The 20,839-nt window shown below is 68.3% G+C and overlaps 1 protein-coding gene across 4 annotated transcripts in view; it reads left to right on the top strand.

Moving 5' to 3' along the window:
- The window catches only part of Col18a1 (collagen type XVIII alpha 1 chain), a 53,622-nt gene extending 34,159 nt beyond the window's left edge, over positions 1-19,463 (top strand). For 2 of the 4 annotated variants that reach the window (XM_070030817.1, XM_070030819.1), the window contains exons 13-41: positions 521-583; positions 749-775; positions 1,837-1,968; positions 2,388-2,450; positions 3,587-3,613; positions 4,090-4,125; positions 4,593-4,664; positions 4,893-4,928; positions 7,002-7,091; positions 8,088-8,123; positions 8,366-8,392; positions 8,603-8,665; positions 8,804-8,878; positions 9,086-9,112; positions 9,329-9,382; positions 9,711-9,785; positions 11,904-11,972; positions 12,468-12,510; positions 12,877-12,939; positions 13,455-13,498; positions 13,748-13,882; positions 14,227-14,371; positions 14,484-14,557; positions 14,837-14,965; positions 15,496-15,528; positions 16,238-16,492; positions 17,093-17,290; positions 17,638-17,753; positions 18,438-19,463. In XM_070030817.1, the coding sequence (XP_069886918.1) occupies positions 521-583; positions 749-775; positions 1,837-1,968; positions 2,388-2,450; positions 3,587-3,613; positions 4,090-4,125; positions 4,593-4,664; positions 4,893-4,928; positions 7,002-7,091; positions 8,088-8,123; positions 8,366-8,392; positions 8,603-8,665; positions 8,804-8,878; positions 9,086-9,112; positions 9,329-9,382; positions 9,711-9,785; positions 11,904-11,972; positions 12,468-12,510; positions 12,877-12,939; positions 13,455-13,498; positions 13,748-13,882; positions 14,227-14,371; positions 14,484-14,557; positions 14,837-14,965; positions 15,496-15,528; positions 16,238-16,492; positions 17,093-17,290; positions 17,638-17,753; positions 18,438-18,651 (2,421 nt within the window). In that variant the 3' untranslated portion in view covers positions 18,652-19,463. Of the gene's footprint in view, positions 1-520; positions 584-748; positions 776-1,836; positions 1,969-2,387; positions 2,451-3,586; positions 3,614-4,089; positions 4,126-4,592; positions 4,665-4,892; positions 4,929-7,001; positions 7,092-8,087; positions 8,124-8,365; positions 8,393-8,602; positions 8,666-8,803; positions 8,879-9,085; positions 9,113-9,328; positions 9,383-9,710; positions 9,786-11,903; positions 11,973-12,467; positions 12,511-12,876; positions 12,940-13,454; positions 13,499-13,747; positions 13,883-14,226; positions 14,372-14,483; positions 14,558-14,833; positions 14,966-15,495; positions 15,529-16,237; positions 16,493-17,092; positions 17,291-17,637; positions 17,754-18,437 lie in introns of all 4 variants that reach the window. The other 2 variants (XM_070030815.1, XM_070030818.1) reach the window with 1 other exon arrangement.
- Positions 19,464-20,839: the final 1,376 nt, after the last annotated feature.

Genomic DNA, 20,839 nt, shown 5'->3' on the forward strand with positions numbered 1-20,839 from the left:
ACCATGGGGTCCTGTGCTGGGCGTGGGCTGAGCATGGGGTCCTGTGCTGGGCGTGGGCTGAGCATGGGGTCCTGTGCTGGGCGTGGGGTGAGCACCATGGGGTCCTGTGCTGGGCGTGGGCTGAGCATGGGGTCCCGTGCTGGGCGTGGGCTGAGCATGGGGTCCCGTGCTGGGCGTGGGGTGAGCACCATGGGGTCCCGTGCTGGGCGTGGGCTGAGCCTCTTCCTTTGACACCCACTTCCGAGTGTGGCGTCCTGCAGCTGCTCGTACGCCAGGCCAGGCACCCGGCAGCGGTGGTGTCCACCTTGCCCTCCCCAGTCTGACCAGCAACTCGGAAAGCAACAGAAGGCACCCTGAACGTGGCACCCAGGCTGAGGAGGCCGGGGAGCCTGGGCCTCCTGGAGTCTGGGGAGTGCCGTGTCCCCTCACAGGAGTGAGCGTGCCCACCGTGGCCTGCTCCCCATGGGTCTGTGCGGCGGCCAGGCCCCCTCCAGGCCTCACCCCACGTTCCTCTCCCCAGGGCCCCCCAGGGCCTCCCGGAAGGGAGGGGCCCCCTGGAGCAGCAGGCCAGAAGGGCAGCCTCGTAAGTTGTCTCCTGCATGAGGGTCACCTGATGTGGGGGGCGTGGCTGGGGGCCACTGGGAAGTGACTACACACCCCACCAGGGCAGCGGGCCGTGGCCCCGGGGAGGGGACGGAGGGGGCCCATGGTGGCCTGAGTGTGTTGTTGCCCCTCTCTCTGCCCGCAGGGTGACGTCGGCGCCCCAGGACCTAAGGTACAAGTAGCAGCTGTTCTGGAAGAGCCGGGGCACACGCCTCGGCCCTGGCTGTGACCGGGTTCGAGCTGTCAGTGCGCGTCACGGGGGAGGGCAGTCCGGGCCTCCTGTGCTCTCACCGAGCGCCCGCGCGCGTGCGCGCAGGCTGCTCTGACTCGAAAGATTCCAGCAGCGGCATGGCAGTTTGGACCAGAGAAGTCTCCTGGGGGCTCCATAGAAAGAGCGGGGCTCTCCAGAGCCACCAGGGCCCGGCCCCAACCCCGGCCCCGGCCCCGGCCCCAACCCCGGCCCCGGCCCCGGCCCCGGCCCCGGCCCCGGCCCCGGCCCCAACCCCGGCCCCGGCCCCGGCCCCAACCCCGGCCCCGGCCCCGGCCCCGGCCCCGGCCCCAACCCCGGCCCCGGCCCCAACCCCGGCCCCGGCCCCAACCCCGGCCCCGGCCCCGGCCCCGGCCCCAACCCCGGCCCCAACCCCGGCCCCGGCCCCGGCTCTGGCGGCTCCCAGCTAGCAGCGCCCCCATCCTGGCCCTGCCCACCCACAAGGGAGCAAGGCCATGACACAGACCCAAGCCACGAAAGCAGAGGCTCCCTGGAGGCCTGTGCTTGTCAGAAGCCACCACCCAACCAGGGCTCTGCCTGCCCTGCCCTAGCTGGGCAGCTGGCACACTGACATCCTTGTCTGGGCCAGAGCTCGACCCTGGCATCCCCCACCCAGCCACACGCCGTACCCCAGCCCAGGCAGAAACCGTGGTTGTGTCCGCTTTAGTGAGGAGACCAAGGCGTGCAGCGGCCATGAGCAGTCTCTGGTCCCTCACCAGCCCCTGTCCCCTCGCTTTGGTCCAGGGACCCCAGCAGGTCTGTGCACCTCGGACCTCACCTGGCCGTTTTCGGTGGGTGAAATTGTCTTGTGAAGTCAGGAGAGCACATGTTGGGTGTGCCTGGTTCTGTGGAACGTGGCTTTTCTGAGATTCCAGACTTTGGGGGTGCATCATAAGGAAATGCGTCAGCTGGGGACACGCACAGCCCTGGTTTGCAGCGGTGATGCCGTCTCTCTACCCCTGCAGGGAAGCAAGGGAGACCCCGGCCCCATGGGTGCACCTGGAGAGAGCGGCTCAGCCGGGTCCCCGGGGACACCGGGACCTCGAGGACCTCCGGGCCCCCCTGGGCCCCCGGGACCAGGAGTGCCTGCTGGATTTGTGCGTCTGCTCCGTTCTTCCCCAGGACCTGGGCTTACAGCCACAGCTCCCCTGCCCAGGCCCCTCCCAGGCTGAGCGCCCCTCCCCGGGTGGCCACCCCTGTGGGTGTTTCCTGTCCCCCTGGCACACCCCCCTCCTGAGAGCCCTGAGCAGCTGGCCAGCCGGCCAGGCGCTGGCATGGCCTCGGGGGCAGAGAAGGGGTTTTACGCCCTGTTGCCCGTCACCGTGTCTGCAGCTGGGCACCAGCCCCGCTGCTCCAGGTGCTGGCACTGCTGCATGCACACGCGCAGGTGCATGCTCACCGTCCCCACAGACGGCCCTGTCTAGAGAGGCTGCAGCCCTTTCCCCGTGTGCCCGGGCCTGGAAGCACCTCCTTTAATAGGGGCTGAGACCAGGCATCCTTCCCGTGTCTCCTCCAGGATGACATGGAGGCGTCTGGGATGCTGCTCTGGTCCACCGCTCGAGGTGCCGCTGGCCCACAGGTACTGCCCACCGCGGGGGGTGGGATGGGCCGTGGAGTCCCCAGGGCAGGGACGCCCCGGGACATCCCCCCTCCCTGGAAAGTCACCGAGTCCGGAAGTTCAGGGTGAGAAGCTGGTCCCCGGAGCCGGTCTGTGGGCAGCAAGCATGGGCAGGGGGGCCTAAAGACGCGTGACCCCTTCTGTGGCTCTAATTTTGACAAGTTGTATTTGGCCTGAGCAGGGTTCGAGCCTATGGATGCCCCCCACTTTTCTTCCAGGCATCTGGGTCCTAGTCAGATCTCAGGGTTTGATGAGATAGATGTACAGCACCTAGGACCAGAACCCAGTGCCCTCCTGCCGGGCTCCCTGAGCAGAGCCCCTGCTGCCAGAACCCAGTGCCCTCCTCCGGGCTCCCTGAGCAGAGCCCCTGCTGCCAGAACCCAGTGCCCTCCTGCCGGGCTCCCTGAGCAGAGCCCCTGCTGCCAGAACCCAGTGCCCTCCTGCCGGGCTCCCTGAGCAGAGCCCCTGCTGCCAGCCCTGCGGGTGGCCGGCCGTAAACCCGGCATCCGCCTGGCTTCTCAGACCTACCTGCTGAGAGCACCACACAGTTCTTATCCAGAGCGAAGGCCATGAGGGATTGTGGCTGGCCAAAAGCAAGTTCCGTGGCCAGCTAGAATGGCTTTACTGCTGTTGTAACTTAGTGCTTTTCTTTCTCTTTCCCATCTTTCCGTTTTCCCCCTCCCTCCCTCCCTCCCTCCCTCCCTCCCTCCCTTCTTCCCTCCCTCCCTACTTCCCTCCCTCCCTCCCTCCTTTCCTCCTTCCCTCCCTTTTTTCGAGGCAGCCTCCCTGTGTAGCCTGGTTGGCCTTGTGCTGGGGACCTTACCTCTGCCTCTTTGGTTCAGCTGGACTCTAGTTGTGACCCATGCCCCCAAGGGGCATGCGTTGTCACCAGCCTCAGGCCGGGCGCTGCTGGGCCACCTGGCAGCTATCAGAATCCATCTCCTGTTTAGAATGACGGAACGTGGGTTTATGTGGGTGACAGACAGCAGGACGGGCTTGTGGGGGGATCCCGTGCACCCCAGGCGGGCGCATTCCCCATGGAGAGAGCGTCTCGCGCAGGGCTGGCTGCTCTAATGCTGTGTCTCCTCTGCCCACAGGGCCTGCCTGGTGTGCCAGGACTCCCGGTGAGTGGGGCGGCCTCGGGGCCGTGGGTTTCCGGTCAGGGTTCGTGGGAGTTTCTGCAGAGCACAGCAGAAGCCTAATGGGAAATGGCCATGGCTCCACCTTTCCAGAGCCTTGGGCGATGATGGCTGCGTTCAGCCCGTGTGTTGGCCTGTGGAGGAGCAGCCAGGCTGCCTGCCTCACAGAGCTGCCTCCAGCTTGTGCCGGTGTCCCCGCCTTCCTCAGGCCGGTGTCAGCTCCCCGGGGAAGGGACGGGCCACACCAGGAGTGCGGCCTGCCCGCTGGGGACAGCCCCGGCCTGCTCGCGCCCCATGGGCACCACCTCTCCAGCCGGAGCTGGCTTCAAGGGCAGCTGTAGTTTGTCACGAGACATTTCAGAGGCTTTTGGGCCCCGCGCAGCCGCCCGGTGTCCTGGGACGGGGCAGCTCTGGGCTGGGGGAGGTGGAGCCCTCGCTCACTGAGCCCTCTGTCTGTCTAGGGGGATCCAGGAGCAGCGGGGCCTCCAGGAGCTAAGGTAAGCACTTGGCTCAGACGCGGGCAGCAGGACCAAGGCCAGAGCCCATCCCCACTGCCCTCAGGGTGGGGTCGCTGGGTCCCCTCAAGCAGCAGACCTGGAGGGGAAGGCTCCGGGTGAGACCCCCACGCCCCGCCCTCACCTCCCCGCTGCCTCCTGCTTCCTTGGCCTGCCTGTGCTTCCTAATTCACTACAGGCCTGTCTCAAGGTAACCCCGAGACACCTCCTCCAGACCCCCTTTCCCTGGCATTCTCCAGGCTCTTCTAGTGGTGGTGGAGAGGGACAAGGTTTCCCTGCCCCGCTCTGCCCTCAGAATGCCCACGGCTCTGTGGCCACGCCCACCGGCTCTGACAGCTGGGGGGGTGGGCTGGACCAGCAGATGCTGCTGCGGTCACATCCCCACACTGGGGAAGGGTCTCCACAGACCCTGCCCTCCACGCTGACATGCCAGACCTGCTCTGTTCCAGGGAGAAGCTGGGGCGGATGGAGCCCGAGGATTCCCTGGCCTTCCTGGCAGAGAGGGCTCAGCGGGGCCCCTGGTGAGTGGCTGCGGGGGAGGGGGGGGCGGACACTGGACACCTGAATCCCCTCCAGTTGCTCTGTGACCCAAGAAGCCAAGTGGGACAGTCATCCGGGGTTTGGCACCTTCCCAGCCCCGTGGCCCGAAGCCAAGGACTCTGTGTCTTTATCCCAAGCCCGCCGGGCAGTGTGGTGCCGAACGGCCTCCGCTTCCCTTGGCGATGAACCATGTCCTTCCTTCTCTGCAGGGACCAAAAGGGGACAAAGGGAGCCAGGGAGACAAGGTGAGTGTGGGACCCCAGCTGACGGGCCCGGGGGAGGGGCTGCGCCCGGGGGGCCGGGGCCGGGGCGCTCTCCACGCTGCGCCCGGGGGGCCGGGGCCGGGGCGCTCTCCACGCTGCGCACGGGGGCGGGGCCGGGGCGCTCTCCACGCTGCGCACGGGGGCGGGGCCGGGGCGCTCTCCACGCTGCGCACGGGGGCGGGGCCGGGGCGCTCTCCACGCTGCGCACGGGGGCGGGGCCAGGGCGCTCTCCACGCTGCGCCTGGGGGGGGATGCCGGGACGCTCTGCACGCTGCGCACGGGGGCGGGGCCGGGGCGCTCTCCACGCTGCGCCTGGGGGGCCGGGGCCGGGGCGCTCTCCAGGCTGCGCCTGGGGGGGGTGCCGGGGCGCTCTCCACGCTGCGCCTGGGGGCGGGGGCGGGGCCAGGGCGCTCTCCACGCTGCGCCCGGGGGGGGGGGGATGCCGGGACGCTCTCCACGCTGCGCACGGGGGGGGGGGGGGGAATGCCGGGACGCTCTGCACGCTGCGCCTGGGGGGGGGGTGCCGGGACACTCTCCACGCTGCGCACGGGGGCGGGGGGTGCCCGGGCGCTCTCCACGCTGCGCACGTGGGCAGGGGCGGGGCCAGGGCGCTCTCCAAGCTGCGCCTGGGGCGGGGCCAGGGCGCTCTCCACGCTGCGCCTAGGGGGGGGGCCGGGGCGCTCTCCACGCTGCGCACGGGGGCGGGGCCAGGGCGCTCTCCACGCTGCGCCTGGGGGGGCGGGGCCAGGGCGCTCTCCACGCTGCGCCTGGGGGGGGGTGCCGGGGCGCTCTCCACGCTGCGCCTGGGGGCGGGGGCGGGGCCAGGGCGCTCTCCACGCTGCGCCTGGGGGGGGATGCCGGGACGCTCTGCACGCTGCGCCTGGGGGGGGGTGCCGGGACACTCTCCACGCTGCGCACGGGGGCGGGGGGTGCCCGGGCGCTCTCCACGCTGCGCACGTGGGCAGGGGCGGGGCCAGGGCGCTCTCCAAGCTGCGCCTGGGGCGGGGCCAGGGCGCTCTCCACGCTGCGCCTAGGGGGGGGGGGCCGGGGCGCTCTCCACGCTGCGCACGGGGGCGGGGCCAGGGCGCTCTCCACGCTGCGCCTGGGGGGGCGGGGCCAGGGCGCTCTCCACGCTGCGCACGGGGGCGGGGCCGGGGCGCTCTCCACGCTGCGCACGGGGGCGGGGGCCGGGCCAGGGTGCTCTCCACGCTGCGCACGGGGGCGGGGCCGGGGCGCTCTCCACGCTGCGCACGGGGGCGGGGCCAGGGCGCTCTCCACGCTGCGCACGGGGGCGGGGCCAGGGCGCTCTCCACGCTGCGCCTAGGGGGGGGGGGCCGGGGCGCTCTCCACGCTGCGCACGGGGGCGGGGCCAGGGCGCTCTCCACGCTGCGCCTGGGGGGGCGGGGCCAGGGCGCTCTCCACGCTGCGCACGGGGGGGCGGGGCCGGGGCGCTCTCCACGCTGCGCACGGGGGCGGGGCCGGGGCGCTCTCCACGCTGCGCACGGGGGCGGGGCCGGGGCGCTCTCCACGCTGCGCACGGGGGCGGGGCCGGGGCGCTCTCCACGCTGCGCACGGGGGCGGGGGCCGGGCCAGGGTGCTCTCCACGCTGCGCACGGGGGCGGGGGCCAGGGCGCTCTCCACGCTGCGCCTGGGGGGGCGGGGCCAGGGCGCTCTCCACGCTGCGCACGGGGGGGGCGGGGCCGGGGCGCTCTCCACGCTGCGCACGGGGGCGGGGCCGGGGCGCTCTCCACGCTGCGCACGGGGGCGGGGGCGGGGCCGGGGCGCTCTCCACGCTGCGCACGGGGGCCGGGCCAGGGTGCTCTCCACGCTGCGCACGGGGGCGGGGGCCGGGCCAGGGTGCTCTCCGCGCTGCACCAGCACAGTAAACACCCTCAAGTCAGCGGCACCTGAGGCCGGGTGGCTTCTGGTGAAGGCGCCCGGGCCTGGTCCATGGCCCCTTTGCAGTACGTCCGTGGAGTAGGGGAGCCCCTTGGCGGCTTGGGGGCTCAGTCCCGGACAGTGCAGTGGAGGGGTGGACACTGTGTTCTCTTCCAGGGCGATCCAGGAAAGGACGGAGTCGGGCAGCCGGGCCTTCCTGGACCCCCAGGACCCCCGGGGCCTGTGGTCTACGTGTCGGATCAGGACGTAAGGACCTTGGAGCGTGGGCGCGTCGGGGGCCGGTCCCTCAGGCCCTGGGCTGTTGTGAGCACCGGTACTTTCTATGGTGCCAGTGTCAGCAAATCCGTGGAGATGGGCCCTGCCAGCCCTGCCTCCAAACCCAGCCCCAGGGCCGCCTAGCACCCCCCACCCCCTCACCCCTGGGTGCACGCATGCGTGCACGTACGCGTGCACACATACACACACACGGTGGCCACGGGGACACAGCGCCTTGGGACACAGTCTGGGCCCAGGTAGCTGATTGGCCAGCTGGTTGGTGTGTGTGGCCGTCCCATGGTTAGATCCCTGCTGCCCTGGCCTCTGGGAGGGGCGGCCTGTGCAGGCCAGAGCGGGGATGGGTCTCTAATCCCAGCCCCTGCTGTCCACTAGGGGTCTTGAGCACATCAGCCTCTCTGTGCTCTGTCTGGTGTTCAGGACAGGGAGCATGAGTTTGGGAAGAAGCATAAGAATGGTCCCAGGCCTGGCTGCCAGGTTCCTAGGCACGGCTGACTTTCACACAGGCAAGAGAGATGCGGGGGAGGCCCAGGAGAATGGGGCTGCTGGCAGGGGTCAAGGCCCAGAGGAGCGCCAGGCACCGCTAGCCGGTGGCCACGGGTTGGAGGACGCTGTCAGAGAAAGGCCCCGGGACAGGGCTCCCCTCAGGTCCGGCAGGGCCTGAGAAGTTGGTCTGCAGTGCTGAACGTCATCTTCTGCCTCTGGGACTCCAGAGTGGCACCGGCCCAGGTCCTAGTGCTGCTCGGGGAGGGGCCACTGCTCAGGCTGGGCCCCAGGGGCAGAGGACCCCAGAGGTGAGAGACCCAGGGCGCAGCCTCGTGGCAAAAATAGGGCAGTGGCAATAGTTTTCCTCCCCGGTTTGGATTGCTTTGCTGGTGTATACCAGTCACACGGCAGGAGCTGATTTAACTTTGAAGGGAGCTCTTCTTCCCTTGCTTCTCTTCTGATTTTTGTTTTCTGTTGGCTTAGGGGCAGCCGGCAGTGGCAGGTGTGGCGGGACCTGAGGTACGTGAGGCCTGTGTCTGAGAAGATCAGCTGTGGCCTGGGCGGTGGCCGTGGCCTGGGCGGTGGCCGTGGCCTGGGCGGTGGCCATGGCCTGCGTGGTGGCCGTGGCCTGCGCGGTGGCCGTGGCCTGCGCGGTGGCCGTGGCCTGCGCGGTGGCTGTGGCCAGGTGGTGGCTGGTTCAGTGTGTCCAGTGTCCCCCGAGCCTGGTGTTCCCTGCACTAATGCTCCCCCTCCCTCCGCAGGGCAGGACTGGGCACTCAGGCTTGAGGGTGAGTGATCGCAAGCTTGCCTTGCACCAGCTGTGCGTCAGGGTCTCCTTGTACACTCGGACCCCCCTGGGAGCTAGAGGTCCTTGTTAGGGCTGAGGTTGGGGTGGCTCGGGCACCGTCCCTGAGGTGCGGGGCTGGCACACCACCAGGAGCAGCCCCTGGACAGGGCACGGGCCAGACATCCTCACTCCTGCTTGGTCTCCACTCCAGGGACCCACTGGACCCAAGGGTGACCTGGGCTCCAAAGGCGAGCAAGGCCTCCCGGGCCCCAAGGTGAGCAGCTGCTATGGTGTCCACCGAGCGGGGCTGTCTGTCTGTCTGTCTGTCTGAGACCCTGGGGAGGGGGAGCTGTGCTGCCTTCAGCCACGGCCATGTGGGAGCCTGGCCTGACCCCCCGCCCTGCCCTTCCAGGGGGCGAAGGGGGAGCCGGGTGGCTTCTACGGCGCGGATGGTAGAGCCCTGGGCCCTGCCCAGAAAGGAGCCAAGGTGAGGCGCGTCTCCTTCCGGGTGGGCTCGGGCGTCGGGGTTTCTGGTGACAGCACTACGTGGTTGGCTTCCCGGAAGAGGGGCTCAGATGTCAGAGCCAGGGCGTTGCAGGCCCGACGGCCCCGGGCCTGTGCCCTGGTGCACCACAGTCACACCTTGGGAGGAAGGGGGGCCCACGGGTGACGGTGCCTCTGGTCTTTCATTCAGGGAGAGCCAGGCTTCCGAGGACCCCCGGTGAGTAGCCCCGGCCCTGTGGAGAGCACGTGGGCATGGTGGTTGGGCAGGAAGCTGTCAGCCCGCGTGCAGCCTTGCGAGCTCACCTGCGGCTCGGAAGCCCAGGGATGCCGGGAGAGGCCGCAGGGAGAGCCCCTCGTGGGTGGGGGCCGGGGTCCTGGCCTGGGGGGGGAATCAGCCCCCACTGCAGCCTCAGCTCACTCCTCCTCTCCACAGGGTCCCTATGGGCGGCCTGGACACAAGGGTGAGATCGGCATTCCCGGAAGGCCGGTGAGGACCTGGGGCCAGTGAGGGCCGGTGAGGGCCTCGGGGCCCTGCGGGCGGTGGGCTGGCCCGAGAGGTTGGAGAGGCCCAGCCATGGGGGGACGGGCCTGGGGGTCGTGGTCACTTGCCTTCACACATCCTGACCGGAGCACAGCTCTCCTCTGAGTGTGGTGGGGGTCCCCCGGCCGTGTCCGGGCTGGGGCCTGGGGCGGCAACGCTCCCCGGAGCCTGGTAGGGGAGGAATGGGGGCTCCGGCCCGCAGGAGTTAGGATGGGTGGGTGTGGGAACCATCTCCACCGGAGCCCAGCAGTTCTTCTGCTTTGCTGTGCTCCAGGGTCGGCCCGGGGTGAATGGATTGAAGGGCGAGAAGGGAGAGCCCGGAGACACCAGCCTGGGGCTCGGCATGAGGGTAAGCGCCAGCCAGATAAGGTGACCACGGCCTGCGGCCTGGCACACGGGGCACATGCAGGTACACACGTGCACGCACCCACCACCCAGCCCACCAGGAGCAGAGAAGCCACCTGGTCCTCTGGGGCCGTGCGTGGTGACTGCGCAAAGCCTTCCCTTGAGTCTCCCAACTCCACACTGGGGCAGGCAGCCGCTGGGTCTGGGGTGGAGGCCTAGCCCTGGGTCAGCTGGAGGCCTAGCCCCGGGTCTGGGGTGGAGGCCTAGCCCCGGGTCTGGGGTGGAGGCCTAGCCCCGGGTCAGGTGGAGGGCTAGCCCCGGGTCAGGTGGAGGGCTAGCCCCGGGTCTGGGGTGGAGGGCTAGCCCCAGGTCTGGGGTGGAGGGCTAGCCCCGGGTCTGGGGTGGAGGGCTAGCCCTGGGTCTGGGATGGAGGCCTAGCCCTGGGTCTGGGGTGGAGGCCTAGCCCCGGGTCAGGTGGAGGGCTAGCCCTGGGTCTGGGGTGGAGGGCTAGCCCCGGGTCTGGGGTGGAGGCCTAGCCCCGGGTCAGGTGGAGGCCTAGCCCCGGGTCAGGTGGAGGGCTAGCCCCGGGTCTGGGGTGGAGGGCTAGCCCCGGGTCAGGTGAGGGCTAGCCCCGGGTCAGCTGGAGGCCTAGCCCCGGGTCTGGGGTGGAGGGCTAGCCCCGGGTCTGGGGTGGAGGGCTAGCCCTGGGTCTGGGATGGAGGCCTAGCCCTGGGTCTGGGGTGGAGGCCTAGCCCCGGGTCAGGTGGAGGGCTAGCCCTGGGTCTGGGATGGAGGCCTAGCCCTGGGTCTGGGGTGGAGGGCTAGCCCTGGGTCTGGGGTGGAGGGCTAGCCCTGGGTCTGGGGTGGAGGGCTAGCCCCGGGTCTGGGGTGGAGGGCTAGCCCCGGGTCTGGGGTGGAGGGCTAGCCCCGGGTCTGGGTGGAGGCCTAATCCCGGCTCTGGGGTGGAGCGCTAGCCCGGGTCAGGTGGAGGCCTAATCCCGGGTCAGGTGGAGGCCTAGCCCCGGGTCAGGTGGAGCGCTAGCCCCAGGTCAGGTGGAGGCCTAGCCCCGGGTCAGGTGGAGCGCTAGCCCCGAGTCAGGTGGAGGCCTAGCCCCGAGTCAGGTGGAGGCCTAATCCCGGGTCAGGTGGAGGCCTAATCCCGGGTCAGGTGGAGGCCTCGCCCTCTCTCATTGCTGCCAAGACTCGCCCAAGCTCCCGGCCACTGCCTCCTCCAGACCGCTTCCCTCCCAGCCCTCCACCCGCTCTGCCCGGGCGGGGCACCTGCCGTGGTTCAGAACCTTGGACCGTGAGGCTGTCGGTTCTTTCTTGGGCTTCATTCCTTTTTGTGGATGAAAATTTGGCAGCATCAGCAAAACTCCAGAACCAGCTGCCAGGAGTGCAGCATTCTAGAGGACGGAGGCCGCGGCTGGTCACAGGTCACCCTTGTCAAAGAGAAGCACCGGCCTCTGGTTTTGCCCTTGTTTTGACTTTGCAAAGTCGGTGGCAAGGCTGCTTTCCTCGCGAGGAGGGAGCCTCTTTACGGTGGATGCAGGCAGGCGCGGCCCCTCCGGTGTGGCCTCCGGGAAGCTGCGTCCCCCTCCCTGGGTTGGGATGCCCGCCCCCTCCCTGGCCCAGGAGCTGTCCCGAGGCAGGCAGCCAGGAGGGGAGACCCCTGGCCACACTCCCACATGGCCAGCACGGTGCCGTGTTGCTGTCTTACCACCTTCCTTCCTTAAGCAAGAAACAAACAGAAATCCGGCTTCCCACGTGCTCACCTGGGACGCTCCTGCGCTTCCTCCCCGGAGCTTTGCCGGGGTGGCAGGAGGGTCCGGCCCGCAGTGCACAGACAGACATGCCGACAGGGCCAGTGACCCAGCTCTTCCGGAAGCGGTGTCGGGGCTCTGCCTCAGGACCCCTGTGGTGTCGGGGCTCTGCCTCAGGACCCCGGCGGTGTCGGGGCTCTGCCTCAGGATCCCAGCGGTGTCGGGGCTCTGCCGCAGGACCCCAGGCCAGAGCCAGCTCGCTGCTTTCTCTGTTTAAACCGGTCCTGTCTGTGCCCTCACTGCTCACTGGCTGTGTCGCTGCCCTGGCCACTCCCTGGGTGACATCTGCCTCTCCACAGGGAATGCCTGGGCCACCGGGCCCTCCGGGCCCCCCAGGCCCTCCTGGGGTGCCGGTCTACGACAGCAACGTAAGTCATCTCACACCGCGCTGCGCAGCCCTGCCAGCCGCCCCAGGCTCCAAGGCCACCCCCATCCCAGCCTCCCTCCCCACGCACCCACCCCTCCCCCGGCCTCCGAGTCTGTCCCTGCACATCTTGGGACATGGGGCTGTCTGGTGGCCACATCTGGCAGTGGATAACGTGGGTTCCCTGGGGAAAGCAGGGACAGGGAGGGCAGGATGTGTATGTCTCAGGCCAGCCCTAAGCTGGTCCTGAGTATGGGACCCCAGGTCTGGGGGAAGGGGGCTCCCATTCCACCAGCTCAGCCAGGGGAGTGGCCAGAGGAGCAGGCCTACCACGGCCCAGCTCCCAGCTCCGACAGTCCTGAGGGGAGCGTGTCCGTGTGTCCTCTGGGAGGGGCCGGGACTTGCCGGGATTCCGCACCCTGGGAGAGTGGCTGCCTCAGTTTCCACAGCCTGTCCCTACCCTGTCCCTCAGTAGTCACCTCTGGACTGTTCGTTGCAGGCATTCATGGAGGCTGGCCGCCCTGGGCCCAAAGGACTGCAAGGTGAGCCCCGGGGCTCAGCACGGGCAGCGGTCCCCCAGGGGCGGGTGGCAGTGAGGCCGTACTGAGTGGGCTGCGCTAGCCCCGGGCACCCCGGCCAGGCCTGTCAGTGCCACGTCCTCTCCCAGCTCGGCCTCCAAGAGGGACCCAGCGGAGGCTCAGGTGGCCGAGGCCGCAGCAGAGCCAGGTGTGCACCTAGACCGGGCCCGCCTCACGTCTGGAGCGGGGCACCAACGCCTGTGCGGGGCGTCCCCCCCTCTCCAGCTGTGGCTCTGACCCCATTCACCCATGGCCGGCCCCCGCAAGCCTCAGGAGCGCCGGGGAATGGAGGCCCTGCCCGACTTCCCCTGATGGCCTCTCTTCCTCTAGGGGCACAGGGGCCATCTGGGCCGAAGGGGGACAAAGGAGAAGTGGGTCCCCCGGGACCCCCAGGTGAGCGAGCCCTGTGTGTCTCCTGGCTGTGGAGGCAGCCGGGCTGAGGGACAGGAAGCCAGGTGCAGGTCCCTGGCAGGGCCGGGCCTTGGGGATGCCAGCCCCCACCTTGCCCTCCATGGGGGGGGGAAAGCCTCTTCCCGCCCCCGCAGTCCCGACGGGACCTGGATCTGGGGACCGGAGGGCTGAGGGGATGGGGCTCCAGATAGCTCCTGCCGCCCTCCCGCCCTGTGGAAGAGCTGGAGGCTGGACCCAAGTGGGCACCATCAGGATCCACAGGCCCCTTCCTTCCGGAAGGAGGTTTGGGATGTCAGAGTATCTGTACTAGGCAGGTGCCCTGTCTGAGTTGTATTCCCAGCCCACAAAAGAGCACTGAAAAGGCTCTGTTAGTAGAACGTAAGTATCGTATCGACGGGTGAGGACCAATTACTGACGCGCATGTCATAAACCCTGGCACAAGAGGGGCCTTGGTGGGAGGCACCGGCCCCTTTCCCAGTCTCCACCGCCCTCCGCAGGCCAGTTTCCCTTGGACCTCCTTCACTTGGAAGCTGAAATGAAGGTGAGCGGGGCCGCTGGTCAGGCGGGAAAGGGGGGCCGTCTGAGGGGCAGCCGGCGCCAGGACGCTCCCTGTGTGGTCTGTGCTGGCATGGCGTGTGCCATCTTCTCTGTGTTCCTCCCCGAGCGGGCGTGTTCCCGGGGAGGGGCCCCCTGAGCCGGGGAGGAAGCGGACAGGGCCCTGGAGGGTGGGCTCTGGGGTCGGGAGACCGCACAACGCCGCCCCTTCTCCACGGACACTCACTTCCCGCAGGGGGAGAAGGGAGACCGCGGGGACGCCGGACAGAAGGGCGAGCGGGGCGAACCGGGGCCCAGCGGGGGCTTCTTCGGCTCCAGCGTGCCCGGCCCCCCCGGGCCTCCCGGCCCCCCCGGCTACCCCGGTATTCCGGTGAGCTCAGACCCCCACCAGCTTCCAGTGTCCACACAGCTCCCGCCTGCGTGGAGCTCAGGGCCAATGTGGCCCTGGGGGGACAAGGTGGGGAGGTGTGCGGCCACCGGGTGGTCACGTGAACACAGGCCCTCACGCGTGTCTGCCCTGCCGCTGCCCGCCCGCCCCACACGCAGCTCTGGCCCCCAGAGCACAGGTACCGCTCTCTGAGGGGTGCTGGGCAGCACCTGGGCAGCTCTTGTCCGTGGCCAGGGTCCCGGCACCTGACGCTCAGAGACCCCTCCACACGGGGCGCCCACGCGGATGCAGCCCGGCCTGGGCTAGAACGTGTCTTCTTGTCACAGGGTCCAAAAGGAGAGAGCATCCGGGGCCAGCCCGGCCCGCCCGGACCTCAGGGACCTCCCGGCATTGGCTATGAGGGGCGCCAGGGCCCCCCCGGACCCCCAGGCCCTCCGGGGCCCCCCTCATTCCCCGGCCCTCACAGACAGAGTGAGTCTGGGGAGTAGCCTGGGGCAGGGCCTGTGGAAGGCACCGCACGGCCACCTCCCCGGTCAGGCCTTGCCGCGGCGGTGGTCCAGGCTCACCGGCTTCTCTCCTGCAGCTGTCAGTGTGCCCGGTCCCCCAGGCCCACCCGGTCCCCCGGGGCCCCCTGGAGCCATGGGGGCCTCCTCAGGGGTAAGACGCCTGTGGGACGTCTGGGCTGGGCACGGGGAGGCGGGTGGGCTGTTGGGAAGCTCCCACAGCCACCCACTGGAGGTGCCAGGGCGCACACACCACCTGCGGCCCCTCCACGGGCAGCCAGCGGGCGCCCGGGGACCTCACGGCTAGCTCTCCCAGCCCAAAGCCACGCCCAGCCAGGACGCAGGGTCCTGTCTGCCCTCCCCCTGCTCTTGCGGCCAGCCCCAGGCCCGGGGTGGGGGCAGCGGGACCCACTCGGGCTTGGGACTCCAGCAGGTGAGGATCTGGGCCACGTACCGGACCATGCTGGACAGAGTGCGCGAGGTGCCCGAGGGCTGGCTCATCTTCGTGGCGGAGAGGGAAGAGCTCTACCTCCGGGTCCGAAACGGGTTCCGGAAGGTCCTGGTGCGTTTTCACCTCCAGAGCAGACGGAGTTGGGCACTCACGGGGGTCCACCTCCGGGCAGGGGCGCTGCTGCAGGGGTGGGGATCCCACACCCACCCCGCCACCGCTGGCCCGTGGCCTACAGCAGGAGCTGGCATTCACCAGCTGCTCCTTACGCATGTTGGCTTTAAAATTTCTTCTTGAAATGAACAGACTTGTTTTCTGGGCCGTCTGTGTTGCACAGGCTGCAGGGCCCGGCGCTAGGCCTGGGGCCACAGTTTCTGTGGCCCGTGTGGGGACGGGAGACAACTCGTGTGAAAGCACCACGGTCCCCCGGGCCTGAGGAGCCCTGTAGCCGTTCTTCCCGCCCCGGCCCAGCTCTCCCCTCGGCAGACCTGACGGCCTCTGCCCGCGTGTGCCGGGTGTAGAGTCACTGGGGTGCGGCAGGCCCTGCCACAAGGCCTTCACTTCTGAGGAAGGGGAGCGGGGGGAGGTGCCACGGCCCTGGGCGCTCCGAGCCTTCCGCAGTGAACCCCGCTCTTGCCTTCCAGCTGGGGGCCCAGACGTCACTCCCGCCAGCATCGGTAAGTGGTGTTTTTCCTTTGCGCCATCGCCAGTGTCTGAGAGTCTCGTTTCTGGGCGTGCTCGGTGCTTGGAATCCCCAGAGGGTCCCTGTGGGGAGGGCGTGGGCAGGGCCCGGGCACCGCGGGCAGGCCCCGGGCAGCGCTGTCCACGAGGCCCTGCCTCTTCCTCTGCTCCAGGTGTCCGCCACTCCTTGTCAAACCACATCGTGCCCGTCTTGGAGCGCTGGTGTGGGTGGTGTGGACAGATGGATGTGGATGGATGGGTGGACACATGTCATGTGGTAGATGGATAGGTGGGCAGGTGAATGAATGTAAAGGTGGGTGGGTGACGATCAGACAGATAGGTGGACGGAGCTGGATGCCAGTACAGTGGGAGGAGGCATCTGCACAGCTAGACAAGGCACTCTGTGATCCTGTGGACCTCTGTGGCCCTGGGACCCCCCCTGGGGCCCACCCCGTGGCCCTGTGGATTCCCTGGGACCCACTCCGTGGTCCAGTGGACCCCTGGGACCCACTCCGTGGTCCAGTGGACCCCTGGGACCCACTCCGTGGTCCAGTGGACCCCTGGGACCCACTCCATGGTCCAGTGGACCCCTGGGACCCACTCCATGACCCTGTGGACCCCTGGGACTCACTCTGTGACCCTGGGACCCACTCTGTGACCCTGTGGACCCCTGGGACCCACTCCGTGGCTCTGGCCCCCACACAGGGTAACGAGGTGGCGGCCGTGCAGCCTCCCGTGGTGCAGCTACATGAGGGTGGCCCGTATGCCCGGAGGGAGCACACGCACGCCACAGAGCGGCCCTGGCGGGCAGACGGCGTCCTGGCGGTCCCTCCGCGCCTGCCGGACCCCCAGGCGTACCCTGGCGTCCCACACCACCACCACCACAGCTCCTACGTGCACCTCCGGCCCGCCCACCCCACCAGCTCACCTGCCCACACCCACCAGGACTTCCAGCCGGTGGTGAGTGCCACGCCGGCGGCGCCTGTCCTCGGGGCTGGGTGGGGAGGTGTCCAGGGAGGAAGCCTGGGCAGGGCTACTAGTGGGTTTTTTTTTGTAGTACTGAGACTTGAACTCAGGGCCTCATGCACTCAGCTTGGTTGTTCTGATGGTGCTTTGCCACTTGAGCCACACCTCCAGCTTTTGCTGGTTACTTTGGAGGCGGGGTTTCATGGAGTTCTCTATACTAGCCTCAACCCCGAGGTCTGGACCTCAGTGACTAGGACTACAGAGCCCAGCACAAGTGTGGTGGTGGCCGGCCAGGCCCATTCCGCTGGCCATCATCTAGGCGGAACAGCACTGGACCCAGCAGGCCCTGCCCACGCTCACTGGACAGGGCACTGGAGGCTCCTGGATGGCTGCCACGCGCCAGGCCGGGGTGGGAGAGGTTCTGCTGGGCCAGGGCGTGGGCAGGACTGCGGCGGGTGTCCCTGCCGCCCACACACCGCCAGGCGGCACCCCACATCAGCCCCAGACGCAGTCTCCCCGGTTAACGAGACTCAGGGACCTCGCCGCAGGCTGGACTGCGGGACCTTTTGTGACGTGACATGGCCTCTCTCCCAGCTCCACCTGATCGCGCTCAACAGCCCCCTGCCAGGCGGCATGCGTGGCATCCGAGGGGCCGACCTCCAGTGCTTCCAGCAAGCGCGGGCCGCGGGGCTGCCCGGCACCTTCCGTGCCTTCCTGTCCTCCCGGCTGCAGGACCTGTACAGCATCGTGCGTCGCGCTGACCGCGGGGCAGTGCCCATTGTCAACCTCAAGGTGGGCGCGTGGTCCGGTGGGGCCCAAGGGGGCTGCGCCCGGGGCTCGGGAGACTCCAGCGTTCACAGCCCCTTCCCGGCCCCGAGGCCTGTCCCACCCCTGCCCGGCCGCCGCGTGGGATGGCGCCACACACGGAACGCACCCAGGACCAGGTCCTGAGACACCTCGGTCCCTCTGCTGTGTGCCTCGCTGGGTCTTATGTCCTGCTGCTTCGTGCCAGGGTCTGGGGTTCCCATGGCCTGGGGCTGTAGATGGACCTTCAGAGCTCCCGGGAGGGGAAGTGGCCCCGGATTGTGGGGCCTCCCTGGCACGGGTACCTCGGGCCTAAGGAACCCCCTTCTCGGCAGGACGAAGTGCTGGCCCCCAGCTGGGAGGCCCTGTTCTCGGGCTCCCAGGGCCAGCTGCAGCCTGGGGCCCGCATCTTCTCTTTCGATGGCAGGGATGTTCTGAGACACCCCTCCTGGTAGGTCCTCCAGCATGCCATGCCCCAGCTCCCGGGCAGCCCCGCACGGGAGGCCACGCGTGCCCCAATCGCTCACCCTCCCCTCAGCCTCGACTGATCCTGGAGTTACAAACCCGTAGGGCGTGGTGGTGCTGATACCCCTGTAATGGTATTTCTAAGAGCAACGTGGCTCTCAGCACACTTGAATACATGCGGACTGGTTCCGCACCCCCGATGCCCGCTTCCTACCACGGGAACAGCAATGATTACTGTCCCTGCAAAGGTCAGCTCAGAGCAGCGGCCTCGCTGCAGGCCGGTGGCCACGCTGCCATCACGCCGGCCTCACGGGCGCCGCTCCAGCCGCCAGCTGTGATGGTGCCCGCGTTCCAGTGTCCTCGCGGGGCGGCGGGGGCCGGGGGGGGGGGGTCCAGGCAGCGGCTGGGTTCTGGCCAGCCGTGCAGGGCCTTCCTGGCCCGTGAGCCACGGGGACCCTGCGGGTGGCTCTTGCTCTTAGCATCCCCAGGATGCCGTCAGGCGGTGTCACGTCAGGCCGGGCGTCCACCCCACCAGGAAAGGCCAGCTCTGAGGCTGTCTGGCCCAGGCCGCTCTCCTCCCACTGCAAAGCGAAGTTCTCCAAACCCCAGGGCCCTCTCACTGCCCCAGGGAGCAGGTCTGGAGGTGGCTGACAGCCCGTGCACTTTGCAGGCCTCAGAAGAGCGTGTGGCACGGCTCGGACCCCAATGGGCGCAGGCTGACCGAGAGCTACTGTGAGACGTGGCGCACAGACACCGCCTCGGCCACGGGCCAGGCCTCCTCTCTGCTGGCAGGCAGGCTGCTGGAGCAGAAGGCCGCCGGCTGCCACAACCCCTACGTCGTCCTCTGCATTGAGAACAGCTTCATGACCTCTGCCTCCAAGTAGGGCCTCTCCCGGCCAAGACGCTGGACAGGCAGTGGTCAAAAGGGCAGGACAGGGCAGGGAACATCTGGCCAGCCCGGAGGACAGGACTGGGTCCTCTCCTATATAGTTCACATTTCATGTAATCCTCAAGAAATAAAAAAAAGCCAAAGAATATATTTTTTAGAAAGTTTAAAACAGAGTCTGATGCCAAGACTTCCCGTCCTCGCTGTGGCACGGTGGCCCTCCAGTCTAGACCTCGGCTGAAGTCGGCAGGAGGACAACTCAGGACAACTCAGCCAGCAGGCTGCCCGGGTCCTCGGGGCTAGGAAGGGGCAGACAGCTCTGCCTGGTGCCTTTCCATGTACAAACTCAGGTCGGTGCTAAGGGTGGACAGGCTGGTCAGAGGCAGTGGGGCTTCTCTGGCCACGTAGCAACCCAGGCTTTTCTCACCCATGGGCCTCGGCCGTGTCCCCTCCATACCCACCCCGTCCAGCCAGCCCAGCTGGGGCTGGCCCAGAGCCAGTGTGACCTGTGAAGCCCACCTTCAGGCTCTTGAGACTGTCTTCCCAGGGACCCACAAGGTCAGGTCAGAGCAGGGCCTGCCCCAAGCCGAGCTGGAGCAGGGCACAGGTCAGGCCTTCCGTCCCCGAGCCCAGGCCCAGGGCTCCTTTCTGCAGTGAAGTCCAGACTTGGCATCTTCACAGAGGTCTGGAGGACCGTGCACGGGGCCACCCAGGCTGCCCGCAGTCTAGGCACGGCGGTGAAACCAGCGGTGCTGGTCCTACAACTGTGATGTGAGGCCACTTCCAATAAAAATGGACCGTTTACACAGACACCTGGTTTGTAAATTGCCCTCCCCGTCAGGAGGGGCAAAGTTCTTCAGAACGGGTGTGTGGTATGGCTGTCTCTGCACTTCTCACTGGCAGGCTGTGAGGCGCACACGCGTGCCAGGCACGGGTGTAAAGTGTGCATGCGGGTGTGGAAGCACAGACGCAAAAGTGCAGACACAGGTGTGGAAGTGTGCACGGGTGTGAACACACACAGGCAGGTGCAGGAGCCTCCTGACGGCTCCCGGTGCCCCGGTGCCCTACAGGATCCCCGGCACAGCGCAGGAGCAGGGAGGCGTCTGTCCTCATCCCAGACTGAGGTGGGGAGGGCTCCTGGGAGAGGGGCCGGGCAGCCCCGCTGCGCCGCGGCCGCAGTGGACAGCTATGGGGTGGGTCAGGCAGGAGACAGCCCCTCTGCTGCCAGGTCCAGCAGGGCTGCAGGACCGCTGCGTGGCTCATGTGGCTCCACACAGGGCCGCTGCCCGTCTGACTCACCCGCGTGCAGCCTCTCACATCTAGGGTCCTTCCCGTCGATCTTGGGGAGTGGAGGCCCAGCTGGCTCCCGAGTCCTCCGCCTGACTGCCAGGTCTACTTCCTGTCTCATGCTGGCTTGTCCTTGGGCCAGCCAGCGGAGCTGCTACTCCAGGGCAGGGGCATGGACTGGGCGGGGGCCCCCGAGGGCACTGAGTCCTGGGTTCTTGGTTCCTGACCCTGGTCCTGGCTCACTGACCATGGCCCTCAGCTGGGCTTTGTGGTACTCACCATTTACGGAGATAGCACTCAGGATAGGAACCACACTTCCTAAGTACTGCCCAGGAAGTAGCCCTCAGCTCCCACTCCACAGACACCTCAGCTCCCACTCCACAGCCCTCAGCTCCCACTCCAGACACCTCAGCTCCCACTCCACAGACACCTCAGCTCCCACTCCACAGACACCTCAGCTCCCACTCCACAGACACCTCAGCTCCCACTCCACAGACACCTCAGCTCCCACTCCACAGCCCTCAGCTCCCACTCCACAGCCCTCAGCTCCCACTCCACAGCCCTCAGCTCCCACTCCACAGCCCTCAGCTCCCACTCCACAGCCCTCAGCTCCCACTCCACAGCCCTCAGCTCCCACTCCACAGCCCTCAGCTCCCACTCCACAGACACCTCAGCTCCCACTCCACAGACACCTCAGCTCCCACTCCACAGCCCTCAGCTCCCACTCCACAGCCCTCAGCTCCCACTCCACAGCCCTCAGCTCCCACTCCACAGACACCTCAGCTCCCACTCCACAGACACCTCAGCTCCCACTCCACAGCCCTCAGCTCCCACTCCACAGACACCTCAGCTCCCACTCCACAGACACCTCAGCTCCCACTCCACAGACACCTCAGCTC

This window comes from Dipodomys merriami, unplaced genomic scaffold (assembly GCF_024711535.1).
Source record: "Dipodomys merriami isolate MVZ:Mamm:240054 unplaced genomic scaffold, mDipMer1.0.p SCAF_2, whole genome shotgun sequence".
NCBI lineage: Eukaryota > Metazoa > Chordata > Mammalia > Rodentia > Heteromyidae > Dipodomys > Dipodomys merriami.